This window comes from Pempheris klunzingeri, chromosome 5, assembly GCF_042242105.1.
Source record: "Pempheris klunzingeri isolate RE-2024b chromosome 5, fPemKlu1.hap1, whole genome shotgun sequence".
Classification (NCBI taxonomy): Eukaryota; Metazoa; Chordata; class Actinopteri; order Acropomatiformes; family Pempheridae; genus Pempheris; species Pempheris klunzingeri.
This window is the reverse complement of record NC_092016.1, coordinates 11,976,456-11,998,026: the sequence shown is the minus strand read 5'-3', so window position 1 is coordinate 11,998,026 and position 21,571 is coordinate 11,976,456. Positions and strand designations below refer to the sequence as shown.

The following is a 21,571-nucleotide window of genomic DNA, read 5'->3' as shown; positions in this document are numbered from 1 at the left end:
TGCCACCAAAGTCATTTTTAGAACTATATTGCACCACTGGACAGGCAAGAATCATGCAGGAGTCATCTGGCCTAAATGTTCTGCAAAAGGAGACACTCAAAGCCCTGCAGAGCCTGTCAGCCTCTGAAGATATTACAAGCTTTGTCATTACCGACTTCTCCTCTCTGCTTCGTTCACAACTGTAATAATCATGCTTATTAGGTGGGAAATGAGTTCCTCACATCTTCTACATGGGCTAGTTACAGATTAAGGTAATGGCTTACGACAGATCAAAGGTCACGGAATTAATGAAGACCTCTAGTAGGGAACTTCAAGCGCTAATTAAAACGGAAACAGATCAAAGTTCAACTTATCATGGAGAGCTTTGAGAAAATTAGACAATCACTTCCGAAAGACACGATGAGACAAAAGTACAAACAAGGAAGGAACATCCTTAAAGATGTTGCTGATTTAGCATCATGAGTATGTTTGTTTGTGTGATAATTTTGGTTCCTTCAAGGTCTTCAAATCCCCAGTTTAATTTAGCCGCCTCTCATTGGAGATAATGTAATAGTTGATGTAGTACCAAAGCACTTATGACTTTCAATGAAATAGACTTCATGGAGAAAGCTACAGTAAACAAACTATACACAATGGCTTTATTTTACATTCAGTAAACAAAACAAAATGTCCTGAAATAGACAACTTGAGTTAATTTGGGGTCGATTTACTCTGTAATGCCCCCTTTTGTCACTGCATGCAAAACAGCCCTGGGAGTACAAATCTCTTAATCCTGGTAGTGAAAGCGCTAGGATTAAAAGGGGTGGAACAGTTTGCAAAGGCAGCAGAAAGCAAAACTGCCCTCTCGGCCCCTATCAACTCAGTCTCCCCGCCACACCTGAAATAGGTGCAGCAGGGAGGCCAGATTTGAGATGCACCTCCACAGTCTGCAGACTCACCTGGTTAACACCATGAAAAGACTGTTAATGAACAAATAGCTCCATTGTTAGTCAAACGGTTAATTAATACATTATTGATCAATCTGCGCCTCCCTCCTCGAGACCCTCAGATAATCACACCGGCTCTTGTTCTACGTTGGCTAGCTTCCCGGTGCTCTGCTGCCCTGAGGCTAGCAGATAAGGACAACCTCGGCTGTGGTCGAAGAACATACCCACATGGCTGCAGTCACTGTATCAGTAACTCCCTCATGTTGCAAAAGATCTAGGAAAATATTAAAGTGCAATTCTAATATTATTTAAAGGGAATAAAACATAAGGTAAGGCGAGAATATCAAAAACGAAACTCTCAGAAGCTATATGTTCTGCCTTTATTTGGCCAACATGCAAATATATTCAGTTTGAAGTGTGTGAATAAAAATAGAATGATCAATCAATGACTATTAATGAAGCTACAAAAATGACACTGAAGGATTGTTATCAGCATATTGCCACAGTCCAATTTTCACAGTCGCTGCTCTTTTTATGTTAATTGAATTCCGGTGTGGTTTTATGGCGGGTGCTATACCTACTGAGTCTGTAACCAGGACCCTCTTGGCTCGTTAATTTTTCTCATTGTTATACAACTTCGATTAAATTACTCTTGCTGGAAGAGAAAAGCAGAGAGCAGACTACAGTGTAAAATACTGTGCCTTCTTGTTAAATCATGCTCAATCATCTTAAACTGAGTAAATTCATATGGTGGCATGCTAACAGAGAAGGTAGTGCTGGTGTGTTATTGGGTGGTCGTAATAAGGAGGACCAGATTGGAGTCAGGGCGACAGAGGCGAGGGGTGGTGTGGTGGCAAGCCACCCACAGTAACGATCAATCCTAATATTTCCTTCTTTGCTCTAAATGTCTAGCAGATATAAACTGAAATGTCAACAGCGAGGACAAAGAAGTAAAAAAAAAAAAAGTATACTCACGAACACACAAGTCTCCGCTCTCAAAGTAACCAGGGCAACACTGCGAGCGACGTCTATACATGGTCCTCACTCCCCGCCGGTAAGCCGTCTTATAACTGATCCTGGAAAAATAGACACACCGTGACAGCTACATGATGTAAAGAGTGACCCTTTCTGAAGGGCAGGAAAACACACTGAAGGTAAAAGTAAGTTGTACCATGGTTTTTAGCTGTTGCTATGCAATTTTTTTGAGCACACTGAGGAAAAAAATTAAAAGCCAGTGGAATTATGTATAAAAGACCTGCCATAAAAAAGTCAGTATTTGGGAGGTGACTGTGTGAGGTAGTTGGATGCCCACTATAAAGCTTAATGGAGTAATTAAAACATTTACTGTAAGGTGATTACAGTCAGAGACATCCTGGCTCTGACCGCTTGACTGTCAGCCACATTAACAAGGACGTTTACTGTGGCCTTCATAGACTTGGCTCTGATTTTGGGGGACAGCAAAGGTTGAGTCACTGATGAAACAAATATGGGGACAAACTAGGAAACTCCTCCAAACGTACCTGTGCCTGGTGCATTTAAACCAGTTGAGGATGTCTGTGCATCTAGTGTAATAGATCTGGTCGAATGGGTGAGCGTAAGACTCCTGGACAGTCACGGCGTAGCTAAAAGACAGAAATATAAAGAGACACAGTGGTGGAAAGAAGTAGTCTTGAGGTAGTTTTACTTTACTTGACTATATCCATTTCATGCTACTTTATACTTCAGCTGGGGAAATATTATACTTTTTATTTCATTATATTTATTTGACAGCTATAGTTTCTAAAAAAAAAAAAAACATGGTAGGCGTATAAAACACAAAAATGTAAATGAACACTTCTGTAGCAGAATGTAGTTTCCTCTTCTTTCCTGCCCAAATGTGCTCATAATACTTTTGAGATTACTTTTACTCAAGTAAGAATGTAGGATTTCTACTTGTCATAGGGTATTTATACATTGTTGTACTTGTACATATACTAAGTAAGAAGGATCTGAATAACGCTTCTTTCAGTTAAAACAATTGCTGGGAATGTAGATTTTTATGCTCCTTGGAAATTTTCGAAGAAAAAACTAATAACATCACACAGGTCCTGTCAATGGATACAGTTCCTATGAAAGCAATACAATAACTTTGATATGCAAAAAAGGACCTCAAAGGAGCTTTTAGGTGATTCATGTCAGTGACAAATGCAGCCAGAGCCAGTCTGAGGATATTGGAGGACCTCAAAGTCATCAACACAGCTCACTTAAAGGGGAACTTTGCCAATTCAACTCGCTTTGTATCATCTCAAAGTGGGTATGCAAATGAACGATGTCTAACTTTCCTCCATGTTTCCTGCACCCACAGCTCCCCAATCATTTGCAAGCAAAAGTCCACCGGATGCTGTTGTACGAACTACAGATTGTAGCTACACATGTTTTTGTATGAAAATGATAATAATAGTTTAATGCTGGAATCCATCCATCCATCCATCCATTTTCTATACCGCTTATCCGTCAGGGTCACGGGGGGAGCTGGAGCCTATCCCAGCTGACTTCGGGCGAGAGGCGGGGTACACCCTGGACTGGTCGCCAGCCAATCGCAGGGCCACATACAGAGACAGACAACCTTTCACTCTCACACTCACACCTATGGGCAATTTAGAGTTACCAATTAACCTAATATGCATGTCTTTGGATTGTGGGAGGAAGCCGGAGTACCCGGAGAGAACCCACGCTAGCATGGGGAGAACATGCAAACTCCACACAGAAACACCCCGGGTTCAAACCGGGATTCGAACCCGGGACCTTCTTGCTGTGAGGCAACAGTGCTAACCACAGCACCACCATGCTGCCAATGCTGGAATCATTTACGTATATGAGAAAAAATATAGCACAGAGGAATTACGGCATATGGAGGAGGAAAAGGCTGCCACAGCTGAGAGTCAAGCACCGCCAGCTAATGAGGATAGCGGTGCAGTGCATTCTGGTCGATGTAGGTTTTCTACCTTTTGAGCAAAAGGGAATACCACAGTCCTTTTTCTCTGTTTTCTGTCGTCATGTAGCACCAATTTATTATTGAAGCCTTTCTGCTGCAAAGACAGTGCAGTTCTATAAAAGTGCCATCTTCCCAGCGGTGACATGCTTCTTTAAGAAATTAATTTCAGTGCCAACAAGGTGGAGCCACGATCCCTAAGTACCCTCACCTTGGTCAGGCAATGATCCAGATAATATATCTTCACAGCTTTCTTTCCTCCCCTTTGCATTGAGGACAGGAATTATTCCTGCGTATTTCTCATAAATGACACTGCCCAGCACAACTAATAATTATTCAGGCTCTATGGCTGTCGTGATTGATTGGGATGAGAGTACACTGATCAATTTGCCTGCGTATTTCATTTGAAGCTGCAACTCCTCCCATCTCTCAGAGCTTGGCGACTTGAGCCGTGTGAGATCGATACTGCTGTATGGACTTCGAGCAACAGATCTGGAACTTTAGTTAAGAGAGCGCACATTGAGCAGGTACACTGAAAAAGTTCCAAGATCGACAATGTCAGTCCTGGGAGCTGGTGCAGCTAAACTACAACAGATTCTTTTTCAAATCTAAAATTCGATGCACTGTGGTTAAAAACAAGAGGATAATGCTTACCTCTCCCAGTGGCTGCAGACATTGGGGTCATCTGGGTTCAGACTCCACACACTGGTGGTCAAGCCCAGGACAAGTAGCTGGGCCAGCAGGGCAGCAGATGGCCCCATTCTTCACTCTGAGAGGAGGCAGGGGAAAAGATAGATGATTGTACTTTGACTGTTACTTGGATCTGTTCTCATATTGGCCTCTCTAATAAGACCTCATTTGTACTTGGAAGTGGTACATCTCCAGTAATTTAATCACCTTTGGAGTAGTTTTTTAGGTCATCAAAACATGTGCCTATGCTTATTCAAAAGTAGCAGTAAAAATAGTTTGACTTTTTGGGAAATACACTTCTTCACTTGCTTGCAAAGAGAAAGGTGAAAAGACTGATGCCACTCTCCTGTCTGTAAATATGAAGCTACAGCTAGCAGCTGGTTAGCTTAGCTTAGCATAATACCTGGAAACAAGTAGAAACAGCAACCCTGGCTCTGTAGCAGAATGCAGCAAAATCTGCCCACCACCACCTTTATTCACCAACTTTAAATTTATACTATACATGGTTTATTGTTGTGGTTTTAAGGTGGGTTATGTGCTGAATTATTTAAAATAATTTGGGCAGTTAATTAGTGAACTTTACCATGTGTTCAGACACAATACAAGGCAAATTTTAGAGGCAGTGCAACTGCAAACAAAGTCAATGGAGTGGGTGTGAATTTGCACAGGGCAGTAAGAACTGAGGCAAAGGTGTGACTGTGTGAGGTGAAAATGTTTCAACTTGAATGGAATTTTTGTGCTTCTCCTGCAGTTGTGAATGAATGTATGAATCAATCTGCCTCAGAAATGTACAGAGGAAAAAAAAAAGAAGAAGAAAGACCGGAAGAAATAATAGAAAGAAAGAGACTTCCTGAGATTAGACAGAGGCTGAGCTGTACATAAAACGTTTCATTTGCAGTCTTGATGCTAAGCTAAGCTAAGTGTCTCTTGAATGCAGCTTCACATTTTCCAAAACAGTGGTATCTATCTTCTTATCTAATGCTCGCCAAGAAAGTGTATTTCCCAAAAAACTATTTATCTAAAGTAGTTTTCAAGCTGGGATTGTTGAAATTCGTGCTTATGAGCTTGTGCAATAAATGGACTTCAATAGCATAGTGCCTTTCTATTTGACCACTCAAAGCACTTTAAAACTATATTCACATTCACCCATCATTCACACTCACAATTTGGTGTTCATTGTCTTGCCCAAGGACACCTCGACATGCGGACTGTAGAAGCCAGGGATCAAACCACAGATCTTCTAATTGGTGGATGACCCACTCTATCTGAGCCACAGCCACCTCGTGCTTGTTTAAGATTTACTTCTGTGCCTTTCTCCTTCAGTAAGACCTTCAAAAGGCACATGTGCTCTGCTCTATGAGTTGGCTGCAGGGATGAAACCTCCCGCTGACAGTGACAGAGATGCTGATTTGTTTAGACCAGCGGGTTATTTCATTAGACATATAGGCAGAGGAAGAGTACAACGAACGTGACAGTGATAGAGTTGCCGTATGTGCACGTCTTCCCTTAGCAAATCACTACCAAAGATAAAGGATATATAGATGACACGTGTGACTGACACACAACATATCTCATACCTTAAGTTAATGCTTGGATGGAAGCTGTATCTTATGTGTGGTGATCTGTCTCGGGACTCTGCCCATTATATGGCCTCTTGACAACAGGAAGTTCAAACATTGTTGTATCATAAACGACAAACGCATTGAAATGAATACATGTCAACTGACTAGTCTGAGCATCTTTGTATGGCTCAATGTGTAATCATCATATGCATACTTAATAGTGTGCTTGCATGTATACACTAAGTTGTGTGTGCCTGCATGCGCTTCACGTTATAGGGTATGTGTTCAATATTTCTGAGTGACTGTAACCAATAACACAGGCATTCACATGTTCAGCTAATCTTCTGCATTGATAGCCGCATGTAGTTCACTCACATGTGAAAGAAAATCAATCAGACCTCCACTTCCTCTAAGTAGCAGTTCATCTGAAGAGGCAGAGGTTAAAGTCATGTTCATTTCCTTAACAGGATGATTAATCAAGATACACACATGTTAAAGGGTTACAGCTGCTTTCATATTCAGGCCCTTCTCTGAAACAATCCTGTTAAATACTACAGGGACCCTGCTTGATTGACTAGAAAGCTTTTATTGCTGCAGTGATTAGACCACCACCCTCAGTCATTTCTACGAATGGCTCTGGAATTTGTCATGTCACATTTTTTCCAAACCGAACAAGTTCTCAGTCACAAGCCTTCGGCGGAGGGTCGAGAGGTAATAGAATTAGGATTATCCCAAATATGTGGAAAGATAGCCGGAGCAAGCAGCCAGAGGCATTTGACCTTAAGCTCACCTAATCTTATAGCCTGTGGTCGCTGGGTGTTTTTTGTGGATGCTGTGGGGACTCTGAAAGCACAAAGTGACAGAAGTGCCACTGTGCCCAGACACACACACTGGCTGGGAGAGGTGATGACAAGTCGCAGATCTGCGGGAGAGGAGAAAAATAATGAGCTTATGATGACACACAGAAGACACATGCTTCCTTTGCTTGCTCTCACACGCATGCGCGCACACAAACTCATAAATTACTTATGGGATCAGGAATCTCAACAGGGGTATAGTTCACAAAAGCTTTACTTGAAAGGCCACTTTACTCTGCACAGCCTCCACATCTGACCACACAGATTTCATTCCATTTTCCAGTGTCCCTCCTACCTGGTATCTACAGACGCACTTCGTTACCCACAGGAATAAAAGCCTAAATTAACTCAAGAGGGCCAAATACAATGAACTCTGCTCACACTTCAAACACTACAAGCAGCTTGTTCACAATGCAACAAGATCACGTTACCTGTAAGCCTACACGAGGGTTAGTGTAATTATAATGGAGGCGTGAACAGAACAATGATGTGTTTGTCATCTCTTACAATGTGCTGCTCTTAATGATTACTCCAGACGGTCAGAGGGTGGATTTGAGCTTCATCAACCCTTCATTTGTTGTGAATTACATTAAGATGTAAACACAAGCACAACAAAATAATATGCCTGTCTTTGTCCCCAGCTAAATAAATAATTCAGCATTTTCCTTTTCTTTCTTTCTTTTGCATGTAAACTCTTGCTATTATTGTACTCATTATGTCGATTGCATTCACCAATAACATCATTTAGAGATCTCTGTTTGGTCGTCAGAACTGAATTTAAATTAGCCAATAGAGGCACCATCATACAGCTGACAAATAAATACACTTTTACTGCAACAACCACAAACACAATAACACTAATATTTGGATTACTGGAGGTAAAAAGGCCATTCCTATTTTTTTGGATCCACTTTCATGCAACAGAAACCATTGTAAAAGTTTTTGACATGTTCCAAATTCAAACTTTTCCATAATAAAATATACATTTTTTAACAGTTTTCTGGTTAACCTCTAAACGATGCAACAAATCATTCAATTCAAGAGCCTTTATGTTTGTGGTGAATTATTTTTTCATGCTGTATTTGCAGTAATCTGTGAACACAGCACACATCATCCACTACATCATCAAAAAAGCAAAAGCCTGCAGTTGCAAATTCTGATCTGAAATCAAATCTTCTGTCCAGGTTGTCACTATTGTGCCATGTTATCACACAGAGATTTTACTCTCTTAGATCTGTTCACAATCTACCTCCCCTGAGATATTTGTGTGCAGTACAGCATGTGTCTGTAGAACAAGCTGCTGACTTTAAAAATCTGAATGCCAAGGACAAGAAACTACCTGATATGTTTTCATGCCTGAACAGATTCCTGCCTTATCCTTTTGGCATGGAATTTAACATTTTAATGTTTGAAAAAAGACCAAATATAATCAACTTTTAATGATGGTACGCTGGGTTTATTTTAACTTTTGTTCATTGTTGAGTCTGCAAACAGCAAGTGTGAACAAAGAGCACTGCATGAGAAAGACAAGTCAGATCAATATGATACTTCCCTCCTGTATCCACCGACATCCACACAAACAGTTAGTTTCTGTTTTGACTTTAAACGTGTTCGGTTCACACCAAACAAAATGTTCTCCAGAGACCTTATTCCCCCTAAATTAATGTATCTCCTGTGCCTCACCACTTTGATTATTGAGACTATGAAACTCTCTCATTTGCTGTGCTGCTGCAGCTGATCCCACAGACAAACTGCTGAAATAGCAGCATCTTTTGGGTTATTGATGGAGACACAAGTGCAAAGCACAAGAGGCAGCAGGGGATTGTAATAAGGTGTGTGTGGGATGTAGTTTACATGAGGATAAGGACTTCTGAATCTTCAATGAATGAATCGGAAACTCAGGTGTCCGATGGAAACATTGACGACGACGAGCTGGAGCCACCTTTGTCCCAACTACTGCCTATCAGCAAAGACACCTGCATGATTAAAGCCATGTGTCCTCAGTGTGTGACTTATCAAAGTGCAATGCAATTAACCACTCCGTCCCCTGGCTGACCAGCAGCTGCACTCTTCCATGAATGATGCTTAGCAGGCATGACAAGCTGGCACAAGTCACAAGCTCACCTCCCACCTATAGATCCCAGCTGCTTCTTGACTCATCTTAGTGGTCTATGTGCTCATTTATCACAATGCTTGGTTTCTTTTTGCCTGTGTTAATTTATATCTACATAATGGAAACCAGTCAACGGAAACATCGCTTGGCATTGCAATCTTGTCTGGAGCAGCAGAGAGAATGCCTGATCAGGTGTGGGCTTCTGTGTGCAACATGTCTTTGCACAATCAGCCTATTATCCCTTCTCTAAATTCAGGCGGAGGGCTCATATACAATTTTTATGAGAATTCTTCTGGCCACTCAATCTGTTTTGTAATCACTACTGAAGGATTCCCGGAGCAACCTAATTTGGAGTGATCTAAAGGTTACAGGTGTAACCACACAGCACAGAGTGCCAATGAGATAAGCCCCGCTGCTGGCCATCCCTGTCTGCTGCTGGGAGCTGTGAGTCATTAAGAGTCAGGCCTCATTAGAGAGGCCATGGCGTGGTGCATCATAGACACTGCTTCCCCTGGCTTTAGCCACATACCTGAGTGTCTGATATGTTAGAGGCCAGGAGGAGAGGACGGTGACATGTCAGGGGACAAACTGGTTTCTGACAAGCAGAGCAACACGAAATCCTGCTGCTGCCAATCACAAAAACAGGATTTAAAAGCTCACTGGTTGTTATTTTAGGCACATGTTTCAACTGTGATAAGTGGTGGAAAGTACAGTGCTTAAGTACAATTTAGAGGTACCTATTTTCTTGGTACGAATTTAGAAGTACCAAATATTCAAGGCATTTGAGTCTTTCTATTATCTGCAGTTTTATACTTACATTCCACTATTTAAGAGGAAAATTAGTGAGTATTTTTTTCAGTGCATAAATCTCACAGTAACTTTTACTAGATTTTAAAAATAAATGACGTTATAAATTTGTTACATATAATTTTTATAGATTTAAAGACCCTACCCAGTTTATTATTAAAAAAGGTCCACCTCAACTAGCAACAAAATTAAAGTATTGCTTAATTCATCAATACTGATAATCAGATATTATAAGTTTCAATGTAAGTTTTGGTAATTATCTTCTGTACTTTTACAGTACACTTTTGAATGCGGGACTGTTTATTGTAGTTTGAGTATTTTTGCACTGTTGTATTTTTTCTTTTCAGTGAGTTTCATAAGATCTAACCCCTCATTCATTCGTAGACTCTACAAAACATTTTCATTACACATTAAGTTAGTCTGTGCTGACCTTTACGATTTGTCTTAGTTTCTCCTGATTTCTTGTTTTATTCCTCTCTCTATATATACACATCATTTTAAAGAGACCAAACACATGAATTGGCACCAAGCGTATTGAAGTCATAAAGCCTGAGAGGGTGTTTGTCGCTGCATTTATGGGAATTTCAGTAATGCTGACAGCATGAAGTGCAGCCAAGGCAGCAATGTCTTATACCTGATCTCAGTAAAAATGCACTCCTGGGCACTTTACTTTTTATTACACTTGAATGATTAGGAATGCCAGCTTGACATGATCCAGCTGAGGATTAACGTCACAATCTCTCAATCTGAGATCGGACACTGTGTGACTATAAAACTACTTAGTTATGGTTATGGACATTAGCAGTTCAACTCATTCGCGAGGACTTAGGACCGAGTGAGATCACACAATTGTATATGGCACAGGAGGAAAATTCAGTCCTGCACTAGCTCTGGGCTTCTGCATATGATTTTCCAAGCAGAGTGTGGAGACGGTCAGGAAGAAGACAGATGTGCAATATTTATATTATTAGCATGCACGAGATTCATATGTATGGAGTTTTCAGTTTCCCAGAAGTACTGGCGTATTCAGCCTCCACAGCGCTTCACTATGCATTCTGTCTCTCAAGATATATAAATTTTATATAAATTATATTAAGTATACAAAAGAAGTTACTTTCTCTGAAGACATCACAAGTGTTGCAGGTGTGAACAACAAATTATAACTCTGATTTCTTGTATATTTATGCAATAAGTCATGCAATGAGTCAGTAAGTCAACTTGAAATATGTCTTTACATTTTGTCTTGCTTTGAGGTCAACTTGTTTATGTTCATAAATCTTGTAGAGACACTAACTATAAGAACAATGTTATGACGGATGTGTATGTTAGAGGTGAAGCAACTAATCAGTCAGCAGACAATTATCTGGCAACTACTTGATCGTTTAAACGCTGAAGACATTTTTCCTGCCAAATATTTTCCAAATAAACGATTGTGATGATCTTTTGCTTTTCTGGGTTTTATATCAGTGTAAACTAAGTTTTAGACATTGGCTGGACAAAACATTTTATGAATACCAAAATTTGAATTTGACATTTTAAATATTTTATTATGATATTGAATAAATTATGACATGGAACTAAATTAATAAAATAGATTATTAATGGAGTTACATTCTCCAGTGTTAAGTCTTCAAACCTCCAAAGTTTGGTTACTTTGCATCTTGGTGTTACACCACAAACATGGTGTTTAAAGTCACAACCATTAATGAACTTATAACTGTCCAACTTTTGGCTGACTGCATTGGTTAAGTTGGAGGAATTGGGGAAAGATTTAAGATTTAAAACCGGTAGCTCTTCAGCTGCTGCACTGGGCCATCCAAAAGCGGTCAAATGAAACTGCTATAACACAACAGCAACAACAAAACATGACTGTGATTTCCACTTCGAGGTTGAGACACCTGGGAAAATGCTGTGCGTCGTTTAACAGGAGCTTAATTCTGGCCACATGGTTTATTCATGTGGCGACTGCTGATATCACGACTCTCATAAATCACGCAGTGCGGCATGCTGGACGTCCACGCGCTCAGGCAGGGCTCACTAATCTCAACACCATCTTTCATCTGAATAACCTTGCCTTACCGCAGGGCAGGCCAACACCAGACACAGCCCATTGGAGGGAGGCTCTCCTCGTACTTTTATTCCTTTCACTCTGGGCACAAAGACTTTCTGCAGCCTGTCAGAGTAGACAAACACTGTCCTGTGTGCTCCCAGGCAAGAGTCTGCCCACTCTCCATCACAGGCAATAATAAGAAATTGCTTCACGGACATCAGAGGAACTAATCTAGTCTAACGTTAGCTTTATGAATGTAGAATCAGACACACAAGGGAGGAGAGCAGCGGAGTTAGTTGTACCATCTGTTCAGAAGTGGTTCAAAGAAAGAGCAGAAAATTTGAAACTAATGTGAGTAAACATGATCATCAAATATAGATAATAGAATACAACATATAGCAACTCTGCCCTCATTCTTCTTATGATTTTTATGCTGTCAAACATTATCACATTTTTTGTAATTAATTGGATTTGGGTTCCTATCCACATAACAGGCACATCAGTCATAAACATGTCACCAATTACCAGCTTTAGGCCTGCATTTTCCGTAAGAAAACTAATTAGTGAAACAGCGCCACTTAATGAACCAAAATAACAATGTGCCTGATGTCACATAGCTCTGCCTGCTGCTTAGAATAGTCACTATGTTTCACCCCATGCTTCTAATAACAAACCCCAGGCATCCCAATGACAGCCAAATGTGTTGCAATGCCCTCTGCGCTACGTCTGTCCTCTCTCTATTGCCTGGCTCTGGCTTCCCGCTGCCTCCAGGAGGAAGCGCCAGTCAGGCTCCACCTCGCACCAGTAAGGCTCTCCTTCCCCACTCAGACAATTAGCCACCCTGTGACTGATTGCAAATGATGAGAGCTGCTGGAGAACAGTTGGACATCCTAGGACAAACTAATGTGTGAACATTAGCCTGTTGAACCTTCTGCTCTCTCCCACCATGAGAACAAAACTGAACAACTCTATTCAGCTCTGGTCAAGGAAGCACAACCACGATCGTGCATACTAGACAGCCAAGATGTATGGTCATTACTGTATTCTATAAAGTTACAGCGTCTACAAAGAGCCGGCCAAACTCAGCAGAGGCAAGCTGTGGACAGAAAAACAAATAAAAAAGGTGGAAGGAAGAAGGCACTGAGCAGGCAAGTAGGGATGCTAGCTGAGCGGCTCGCCATGAAATGCTGAAACAACAGCACGGCTGCCAGGGCAATTTTACACCCCAACAGTTTCACACCTCAGCCACCAACCACTTCCAACTCTGAACCTTGTGTCTCTTTGTGTCTTCATTTATTTTGTGTCAGTGTCCAAGATGTGAGAAGCCAAGCAGTGAGAAACTCGTCCCAAATGTCGCTGGATAAGCGGTGTGTGAAGCAGACGAGGAAGAAAAAAGCCACTGCGCCTGGATGCACCTTGCTTTCTGTTCAGACAATCCTCCGAGATCTCACAGGAGGGTTGATTTTCTTGGGAGTACTGAAGTTCGCATTAGTCTTACACTCAGGAAAACAAATAACATGTAATTGTATGCCGATCACTGTACGTACTTGCAGGGGTAGAAGAAGCACTCAGTTGTTTTACTTACATAAAGATACGTTCATGTTCATGTACTCCATTATAAGTAAGAGTCCTGTATTAAAAATGCTACTTCAAGTATTATGAGCAAAATGCACTAAACTTATTAAAGTAAATGTGCTGGTTCTGCAGTAAAATATTTATTGTATATGTATGTTCATCTTTTTTAGTGTTTATTTAGTATAGCACTTTTCACAGAACAAAGTCACAAAGTGCTTCACAGGAGTAAAAGAGAAATAAGAATATATAGAATATATAATAGAATATATCTACTGCTGTGTCATTATTAGGGTGTTAATAGAGAGACATCAGTGTTTGTATTGTAGCTTTTGATAGACAGGTGAGTTGTCGTTTTTTGGACTTTGGTTAGAAATGAAACCATGTGAGACAATTTGAGGGCAAAAGAGTCCACCAGTTAAATCTATAACAGTGTGTTGTGCTTTACAAACTTATTGCATAGTTGTTTTATGTCAAATAGTAACCTGGAAAGTGACTAGAAACTGTAACTGTCAGATGAATTCACTCACCGACATGTAGTCGGGTTGAAGTGTAACCGGTGGTGTCTGACTCTGCGTTGTGTGTGAGACAGAGACTCGGGCGCCGATAACTTTTGAAAGCCTTATCTGCTTTATTTGCAGCTCCTGACAACAGCAACGTATACAAAATCCTCCGGTCAGTCTTTTCAGATGCATGCCCCTCTCCCACGGAGACCAAAAACAAACTCGAGCACGAGGTAAAAATTCCGGAACCCTTGTCTTCCGGGGTGTGTCACATTACAACCAGAATGTAGGGGTACCAACTAAAACTGTTGCACAATAGTTCCACATACCGACTCGGAGGCCAACCTGTCAGGTGTTAACTAAAATGAATATGAATAAAATAAACTTAATGTAACACAGATTTTGTGTAATTAAACAATAACAAATCTATAATATATGTACACATTGCTGTATAATTGACCCTGTTACACTCACCCCCCTAGAATTACACAAAATTCTGGGTAGCAAAACAATCACGCAAACACACTGGCCATTAAGAAAACAACCAAATGACATGAACCAGCAATATGAGCTTCCTATTAAAAGGATAAGAGAACAAGAGATCTGCTTGGCGCCTAGCAAGAACTCACAGTACTCCATAGACAAGATGAGGTGCCTTATACACCACACACACAGGCCAACGATGTGGTTGAGCACAAAAAAATACAACTCAAGGTCCTACACAGCAACATGTAACCATTACAACAACAAAAGCAGCTCATATAACACGCCACCCTGATTCACACATTTTACACATGAAGAACAGCAGGACGGGTATCTAACTGAACCCCTAGCATGGAATCAAGTTGTGCCATGGACTTGATAAAGCGGCACACCGGTTTGATGATCCTGCCGAACCGTGAGGTAAGTAGGCCGTCTGCACCAGATGCCTGAGGCGGACTGGCAGGCGGTGGTTGCGGTAGGGAGTCCGGGAGAGCCGTCGGGGGATCCAGGGCAGTGGCAGGGCCACCAGCAGCAAGCGAGGCTGCTACAGGAGGAAGTGGTTGACAGTCTGGATTAGGGAACCCATCAATGGAGGACCGCTCACGGACCCATGAGGCAGTGCGGCCATCATCCCAGTCACCAACACTTGAGAGAGAGTCAGCAAGGGATGGCTCAGCCGTCGCAGCTGCAGTGTCCAAATCAGACACATCCGCCTCATGCCAACCAGATCCAGGGGGGTCATTGGCCATACCGGTGGCGGCCATGGACATGGGAGCATCATCATCCACAGCTTCCTCCAGCGGAAGGAAGTTGACCTGAAGCAGCAGGTTCCGGTGAACGACACGTTCCTGTCCCTTTGGATCCCTGATCCGGTAGATATGCAGGGCAGGCTTCGAGGCCACCACCGTAAACACAACAGGCAACCACTTGTCAGAGAGCTTACGTTTCCCCTTAACGCCTTTGTTCGCCAGCAGCACTTGGTCACCGAGAGACAGAGGCTGACCTTTGACCCGTTTGTTGTACTGGTCACACTGATGTCTCTGCTCAGCTGTGCAGTTCTTCTGAGCCAGTGCCATGGCGCAGTGCAGGTCTTCCAGAAGGGATTTCACATAAGCTCCATAGTCACCCACAGTCAAATCATGAAGCACGTTCTTGAAGAGAAGGTCAACCGGCAACCTAGGGACTCTCCCGAACATCAAGTAGAAGGGCGCGAACCCTGTGGTCTCATGAACAGTGCAATTGTATACAAAGGTCATGGTCTGGATCATTTGTGGCCACTTCTGTTTGGAGCGAAGGGGTAGAGATCTCAACATGTTGCCTAAGGTGCGGTTAAACCTCTCCGTGCTGCCGTTCCCCATAGGATGGTAAGGTGAGGTGTGGGACTTGCCAACCCCCGACAACTCCAAGAGCTCAGCGATCAGCTCACTTTCGAAGTTTGCTCCCTGGTCAGAATGGAGGCGTTGGGGGAAACCGTAGATGCAGAAAAAGTTGTCCCACAGCTTCTTGGCCACCCTCTTGGCAGTTTGATCCTGACAGGGAAACGCGTGTGCCAACTTCGTGAAGTGATCAGTCACTACAAGAACATCCACCGCCTTGTTGTGGTTGTCCTCAGCTGACCAAAAGTCAATGCACACGAGCTCAAGAGGGACGGAGGTCTTGATGCTCTCCAGTGGGGCTCTTGCAGAAGGCTCGGGAGTCTTGCTGAGAACACACCTGTGGCAGTGCTTCACATGACTGCGGATATCCTTCTCCATGTCGTACCAGAAGAAACGCTGGCGGGCCAGGGAAAGTGTGCGGGGCTGACCTTGATGACCAGCACGATCATGAACACCCATCAACGCATCCTCCTTCAGGGACTCAGGCACAACAAACTGGAACCTCTTCTGTTTGGTCAAGGGATCCTTTGTTACCCTATAGAGGATGCCATCCAGGAGCGTTAGCTTATCCCATTGCTTCAGGACTCTCAGAGTTGGCTGACTCTCATTGCAGCGTTCACGTCTGGAAGGTCTACGCTTCCTGTCAACATAGTGAGCGACTCTTGAGATAACCGGGTCCTGCTGCTGATGTGACTGAAGCTCAGCAAGAGACAATGAAGGCAACATATCCTGGTCAGGAAGTCTGAGGGTGGTGAGATGGTCAGCTGCGGAGGCCGCCCGCTGCCTGGGGGCAGAGTCCCACTCGTCCAATGAAGAGAGGAGGGAGGAGACATCATCTTCAGACATTGAGCCCTCAATAGCAGCAGAGTGAGAGGCACTCCCCAGTGACTGTGGCTGGCACGTGAGGCGGAAGGCATCCTGCACGCATCCATCACTGACATCACATACTTGGTCCAGCAGTTCAGAGTAAGGTTCACACAGCAGCCGCTGCCTCAGAGGCCTCACAAATGGGTCTCTGCTGAGGGCATCTGCCACCACGTTCAGCCTGCCAGGGATGTGCTTGATCTCAAAGCAATACGGAGCCAGCTTAGAGACCCACCGCTGCTCACAAGCATCAAGTTTCGGCTTGGTCAAGATGTATGTGAGCGGATTGTTGTCAGACCAGACAGTAAATCTGTGACCCTTGAGCCAGTGGCTAAACTTATCACAAACTGCCCACTTCAGAGCCAAGAATTCCAGTCTGTGGGCAGGATAGTTGGCTTGACTGCGACTGAGAGTCTTGCTCGCAAAGGCAATGGGTCTCGCCTTCTCCTCACCGGCAGGCACCTGAGATAGAACAGCACCGAGACCGTCAAGGGAAGCATCGGTGGAGAGAACAAAAGGCCTATCAAAATCCGGGTGAGCCAACATCACACTGTTGAGGAGTGCGCTTTTCAGATCCTCAAATGCTTTATCACAGGCAGGGGTCCAATCCTGGGGAGTCAGTTCTCGAAAGGTGCCAGCCCGTCTCCGACCAAAGGAGCCTTTAGCTCTCCTCTTCTGTCCTGCAGTCAAGGTGTAGAGTGGCTTTGCAATGGAAGAACAGCCAGGGATGAAATGCTGATAATACAGGACCATCCCAAGGAAAGATTTGACCCGCCGCTGAGATGGGGTGCAGCCGTCATCGTTCATGAGGTCCTCCCGCTTGAAAGCTGAGATGGCCCTCACTTTCTCCTCGTCGACTGAGACACCACCACAGTCCACCACATGCCCAAGAAACCTCACAGACCTGCGCAGGAAGTAGCACTTCCTCTGTGCCAGCTTCAGGTTGTTGGCTCTGAGACGTGAGAAGACAGCCTCCAGCCGTTTCAGGGCTTCCTCCTCAGATGGAGCGAAGACGAGAAGATCGTCCAGATAACAGAGGAGGCTGGAGAAGTTCAAATCCCCGAACACACTGATCATCATCCGCATGAATGATGCGGGACTGTTGCATAAGCCCTGGGGAAGTCTATTATACTCGTACAGGCCCAAGGGTGTCGTGAAGGCCGTGTACCGCCTGTCAGACTCATGGAGGGGAATGTTGTAGAATCCTGATGTGAGATCCATGGTGCTGAAAAAGGCATTACCACCAAGGGCGGCAAGACAGTCGGCCTGGTGAGGCAGTGGGTGGGCGTCCTTGACGGTCTTTGCATTAAGCCAGCGAAAGTCAGTACAGATCCGTAGTTCTCCTGACTTCTTCCAGACAAGGACCAGCGGCGAAGCATATTCGCTGACTGACTTACTGATGATACCTTTCAACTCCATCTCAGACAGCACCTCTCTCAGTTTATGATAGTGAGCTGGAGGGACACGGCGATAGGGCAGTCTGAAGGGACGATCATCAGTGAGGTGTATTCGATGGACAAACTCCTTCGCTTCCCCACAGTCCAACTTGTCTTTGGAGAAGACATCTTGGTAAGCGAGCACAAGTTCACCGAGCCGCTGTTTCCACTCACCCGACACCTCACAGTCTTCAAGGTTGATGTCCGCCAATCCACAGTCCTTAAGCCGCTGAAAGAGGTTAGGGGTGGCACCTGAGTTGGGGTTAGGGTCAGTCTGACTGGTCTGTGGCCTACTCACACCCTGGGAGAGAGGGAGGTCCTCCACTGCCACACAAGGAAACACGTCTGCCACTTTTGCATTGCGGCGCAGTGTCACAGGTTTCATTGTTGGGTTAAGGATCTTCATTGGGACCCAACGATCTCCCCACATGGGTGTCACAACCCTCCCAATGATGATATCTTTAGGGGCTGAACGGGAAGAGGTGGGCTCCACAATGACAGTGCTCCCAGGAGACACAGGAGCACTACTGGGTAGCTTTCCCCACACCAGATGCTCCCCCTGTGGTGCAAGAGTGATAGCCTGCCGCAGTCTGACTGTTCCAACTTTATCAGGCAGTTCAGGACCAGACCAACGAGTAATGCAACTGAGCAACTGAAGAAATTGCTCACAATCAGGGTCCGAGGTGCTGGAGTGGATGAGCTCCCAGTACTTCTCATCGGACTTCATCCTCTGTATTATGGGCCTAATGACGTTGCTTCCAACGATGAGCTCGTCTCTCTGCCCCGGGACAAGGAAAGTCGGCACAATGAATTTGGACCCATAAAGCTCAATTTCCAGGTCATAAATACAACTGGGTTGTGTTGTAAGGCCGCCACAGCCGACAAGGACTACCTTCTCAGGCACAAGCTGACGATCAGGGAGAACACCAGCAGCTCTAAGCTTGGACTCCGCCTCCACACTGAGCGTGCATGACATGCTCCCTGAATCAAGCATCCCTCTCAAAGTAGACTGACCCCCGACAGACACTGGAGCATAAAACAGGTCACTAGCTCCTTCCACTCTATGTGAGCCCACAACAATAACTTTTTTGTCATCAGGGAGACCACTACAGCAGTTCACGTAGATTGATTGCAAGTCATTTTCCTTACTGAGGGTGTCACCAGTACCGCCCATGTTACCCCTCTCCTTACACAGGCGGCCTAGTTTAAATCAGCACTGGAGGGAGAAGGCAGTGGCATGGCTGGAGAAGGGGAGGCCAGCTGGCACTGACTCTTTATGTGACCGGGACTGAAGCAGTTGAGGCACAATCTGTACAGCCTACAGTGTGCATGGGTAGAGTGATCCCTGGAGCCACAAACCTTGCATGCAAGAGGCTCAGAAGGCAGTGGGTTACGGGGTTGACCAGTTCGATGGTGGGCTGGTTGACGGTTGCCCTGCTGTCGGCTGACTGGCCTTTGAGTGGTCGCAAGGGAAGCGTTGCACAAGGACAGAACTTTGTCAAACATTGCCACAACCTGTTGAACACCAAGGTTGGTAGTAGGTGAGTCAACGGCAGCATGAGCAGGGTCAGAGACGGCAGAAGGAGGTGGAGACAGAGAAGCAGGCTCACGTGGGCTCACTACAACATTGTCTGACTGGGGCTGACTGCAGGCCAGGGCAGAGGCCAGTAGAGAGTTAGAAGGTGTCTTTGGTTGGTGTGCTACTAAAGCAGCCTGGGACGTGCTAAGATCAGGAGGGTGGAAAGAATCAGCCACGGGGCTCTGACTGTAGGCCGACAAACCCACTGTGTGCTGGGACTGGGCTGCTGTCTTCCTCAAATGTCTCATGTGAGCATCCAGACGCTCCTGAACCTCCGCTGTAGTCCACTGCCCCGGTGCCTTCAGTTGGAATGACATGGCAAGCCTGGGGTCAGGACAATGATTAATGAACATTAAGACCACTTCAGCACCGGGGTCCTCCACAGATTTACCCCGCCTCCGCAGACATTCGTCAGCGGCGTCGATGGACTTGTTAAGGCGAATCCAATAGTCCATAGCATTCTCACCAACACGGGGAATGGTGCTGTAGAAATCTTTCATGGGTAAGTTTGAGTATGTGAGCTCACTGAAGTTACCTTTCAATATGTCAAACACAGCTGTGAGCTGGTCGGCTGTACTCAGTTTAGGGCGGCTGCGGAGCGACACCTTCACCACATCCCTAGCTTTGCCTGTCAGTCTCGACATTATCAGGTCAAACATTTCAGCAGGAGTGTCACATTTCACCCTATTCAGGTAACATCTCATCATGTCCTCCCATTCATGAACAGAGAACACATCAGCATGATCACCCCTGAAGTAAGGTGGAGCTTTGGTGTCTGACTGCACAACAACCTTCAACTGAGACAAACCTGCATTGCTGGATGACTCACTTTCAGTGGGAGACTGAGGCTGGACAGTACTGGGTTGGTGAATGGTGTTAAGGCTGGCTGAGATGTTTTCTCCAATTTGTTTAGCCAAACTTGCAATCATGTCTCCAAAATCATCAACTGATATGACTTGTGTGGGCTTGGGGTTTGACTGGGTAATTGGCGTGGAACTAGCAGTGGGGGTCAGAAGTGGGTTAACTGTCTGATCAGCTGTGTATTCTGGAACACCAGGGGACATGAACCGACCCCTTCCAGCAACCCATCTGCCCCTCCCCACTCCAAATGTGACATCATGTAAATGTCTATCCATATTATGAACCACACAAAAAAAATCTACCCCTGGCACCACAAAGAGCTATGCTAATATCACAATATGAGTGCAATATTGGCAGAAAAGAAAAACTGTGACAGTTATGCACAAACCAACAGTATGAGTACAAATAAAGAGCATAAAATCCCCCAAAATGTAACTTAAATCCTCATATGCATGACCACATATAAGAGATCAAGAAAAAAAGATGAAATGATCCAAAACTGATGTAAAACAAAAAGGCTCAGTTCAAAAACTCGACCAATATAAATTATGAGCCCATCAACCTGTCATCAGTTATAATATGCCCTCTCAGGTTTGTCCTGTTCCTGCTGTTAAATGTCTTCACCTTTTTTGTCCTTTAATGCACTGGCGGGTCATAGTAGTATCACCAGCATAAACCAACATGAAATAAAATCACGGGAGAAAGAGAGGAGGAAAAAAAACAAAAGTCACACACTCCAAAGCAGTGGTCCGGAGTCTCTTTGACGAGTTTTTAATCAGTCAGCAAACCTCGCGCACCCGCGGGAGCAAGCACAGTTCTCCGACGCCGCGGAGCAGCAGCGACAAATAGGCAGGAATGACGAACAGGAGCCAGGAGCCAGGAGCCAGGTGTCAGCAGCCGTACCCCGGGAACCAGACGGGC

The 21,571-nt window shown here is 44.3% G+C and overlaps 2 protein-coding genes across 2 annotated transcripts in view; both read right to left on the bottom strand.

The window, feature by feature from the left end:
- The window catches only part of megf11 (multiple EGF-like-domains 11), a 52,139-nt gene extending 47,481 nt beyond the window's left edge, over positions 1-4,658 (bottom strand). The window contains exons 1-3 of the mRNA XM_070830577.1: positions 4,552-4,658; positions 2,447-2,548; positions 1,902-2,002 (exon numbers count right to left, since the gene is read on the bottom strand). Coding sequence (XP_070686678.1) covers positions 1,902-2,002; positions 2,447-2,548; positions 4,552-4,658 — 310 coding nt within the window. The remainder of the gene's footprint in view (positions 1-1,901; positions 2,003-2,446; positions 2,549-4,551) is intronic.
- Positions 1-16,378, bottom strand: part of ints14 (integrator complex subunit 14) — a 121,142-nt gene extending 104,764 nt beyond the window's left edge. The window contains exon 1 of the mRNA XM_070830142.1: positions 16,366-16,378. The gene's annotated coding sequence lies outside the window, so the exon portion shown is untranslated. The remainder of the gene's footprint in view (positions 1-16,365) is intronic.
- Between the last annotated feature and the right edge of the window lie 5,193 nt (positions 16,379-21,571).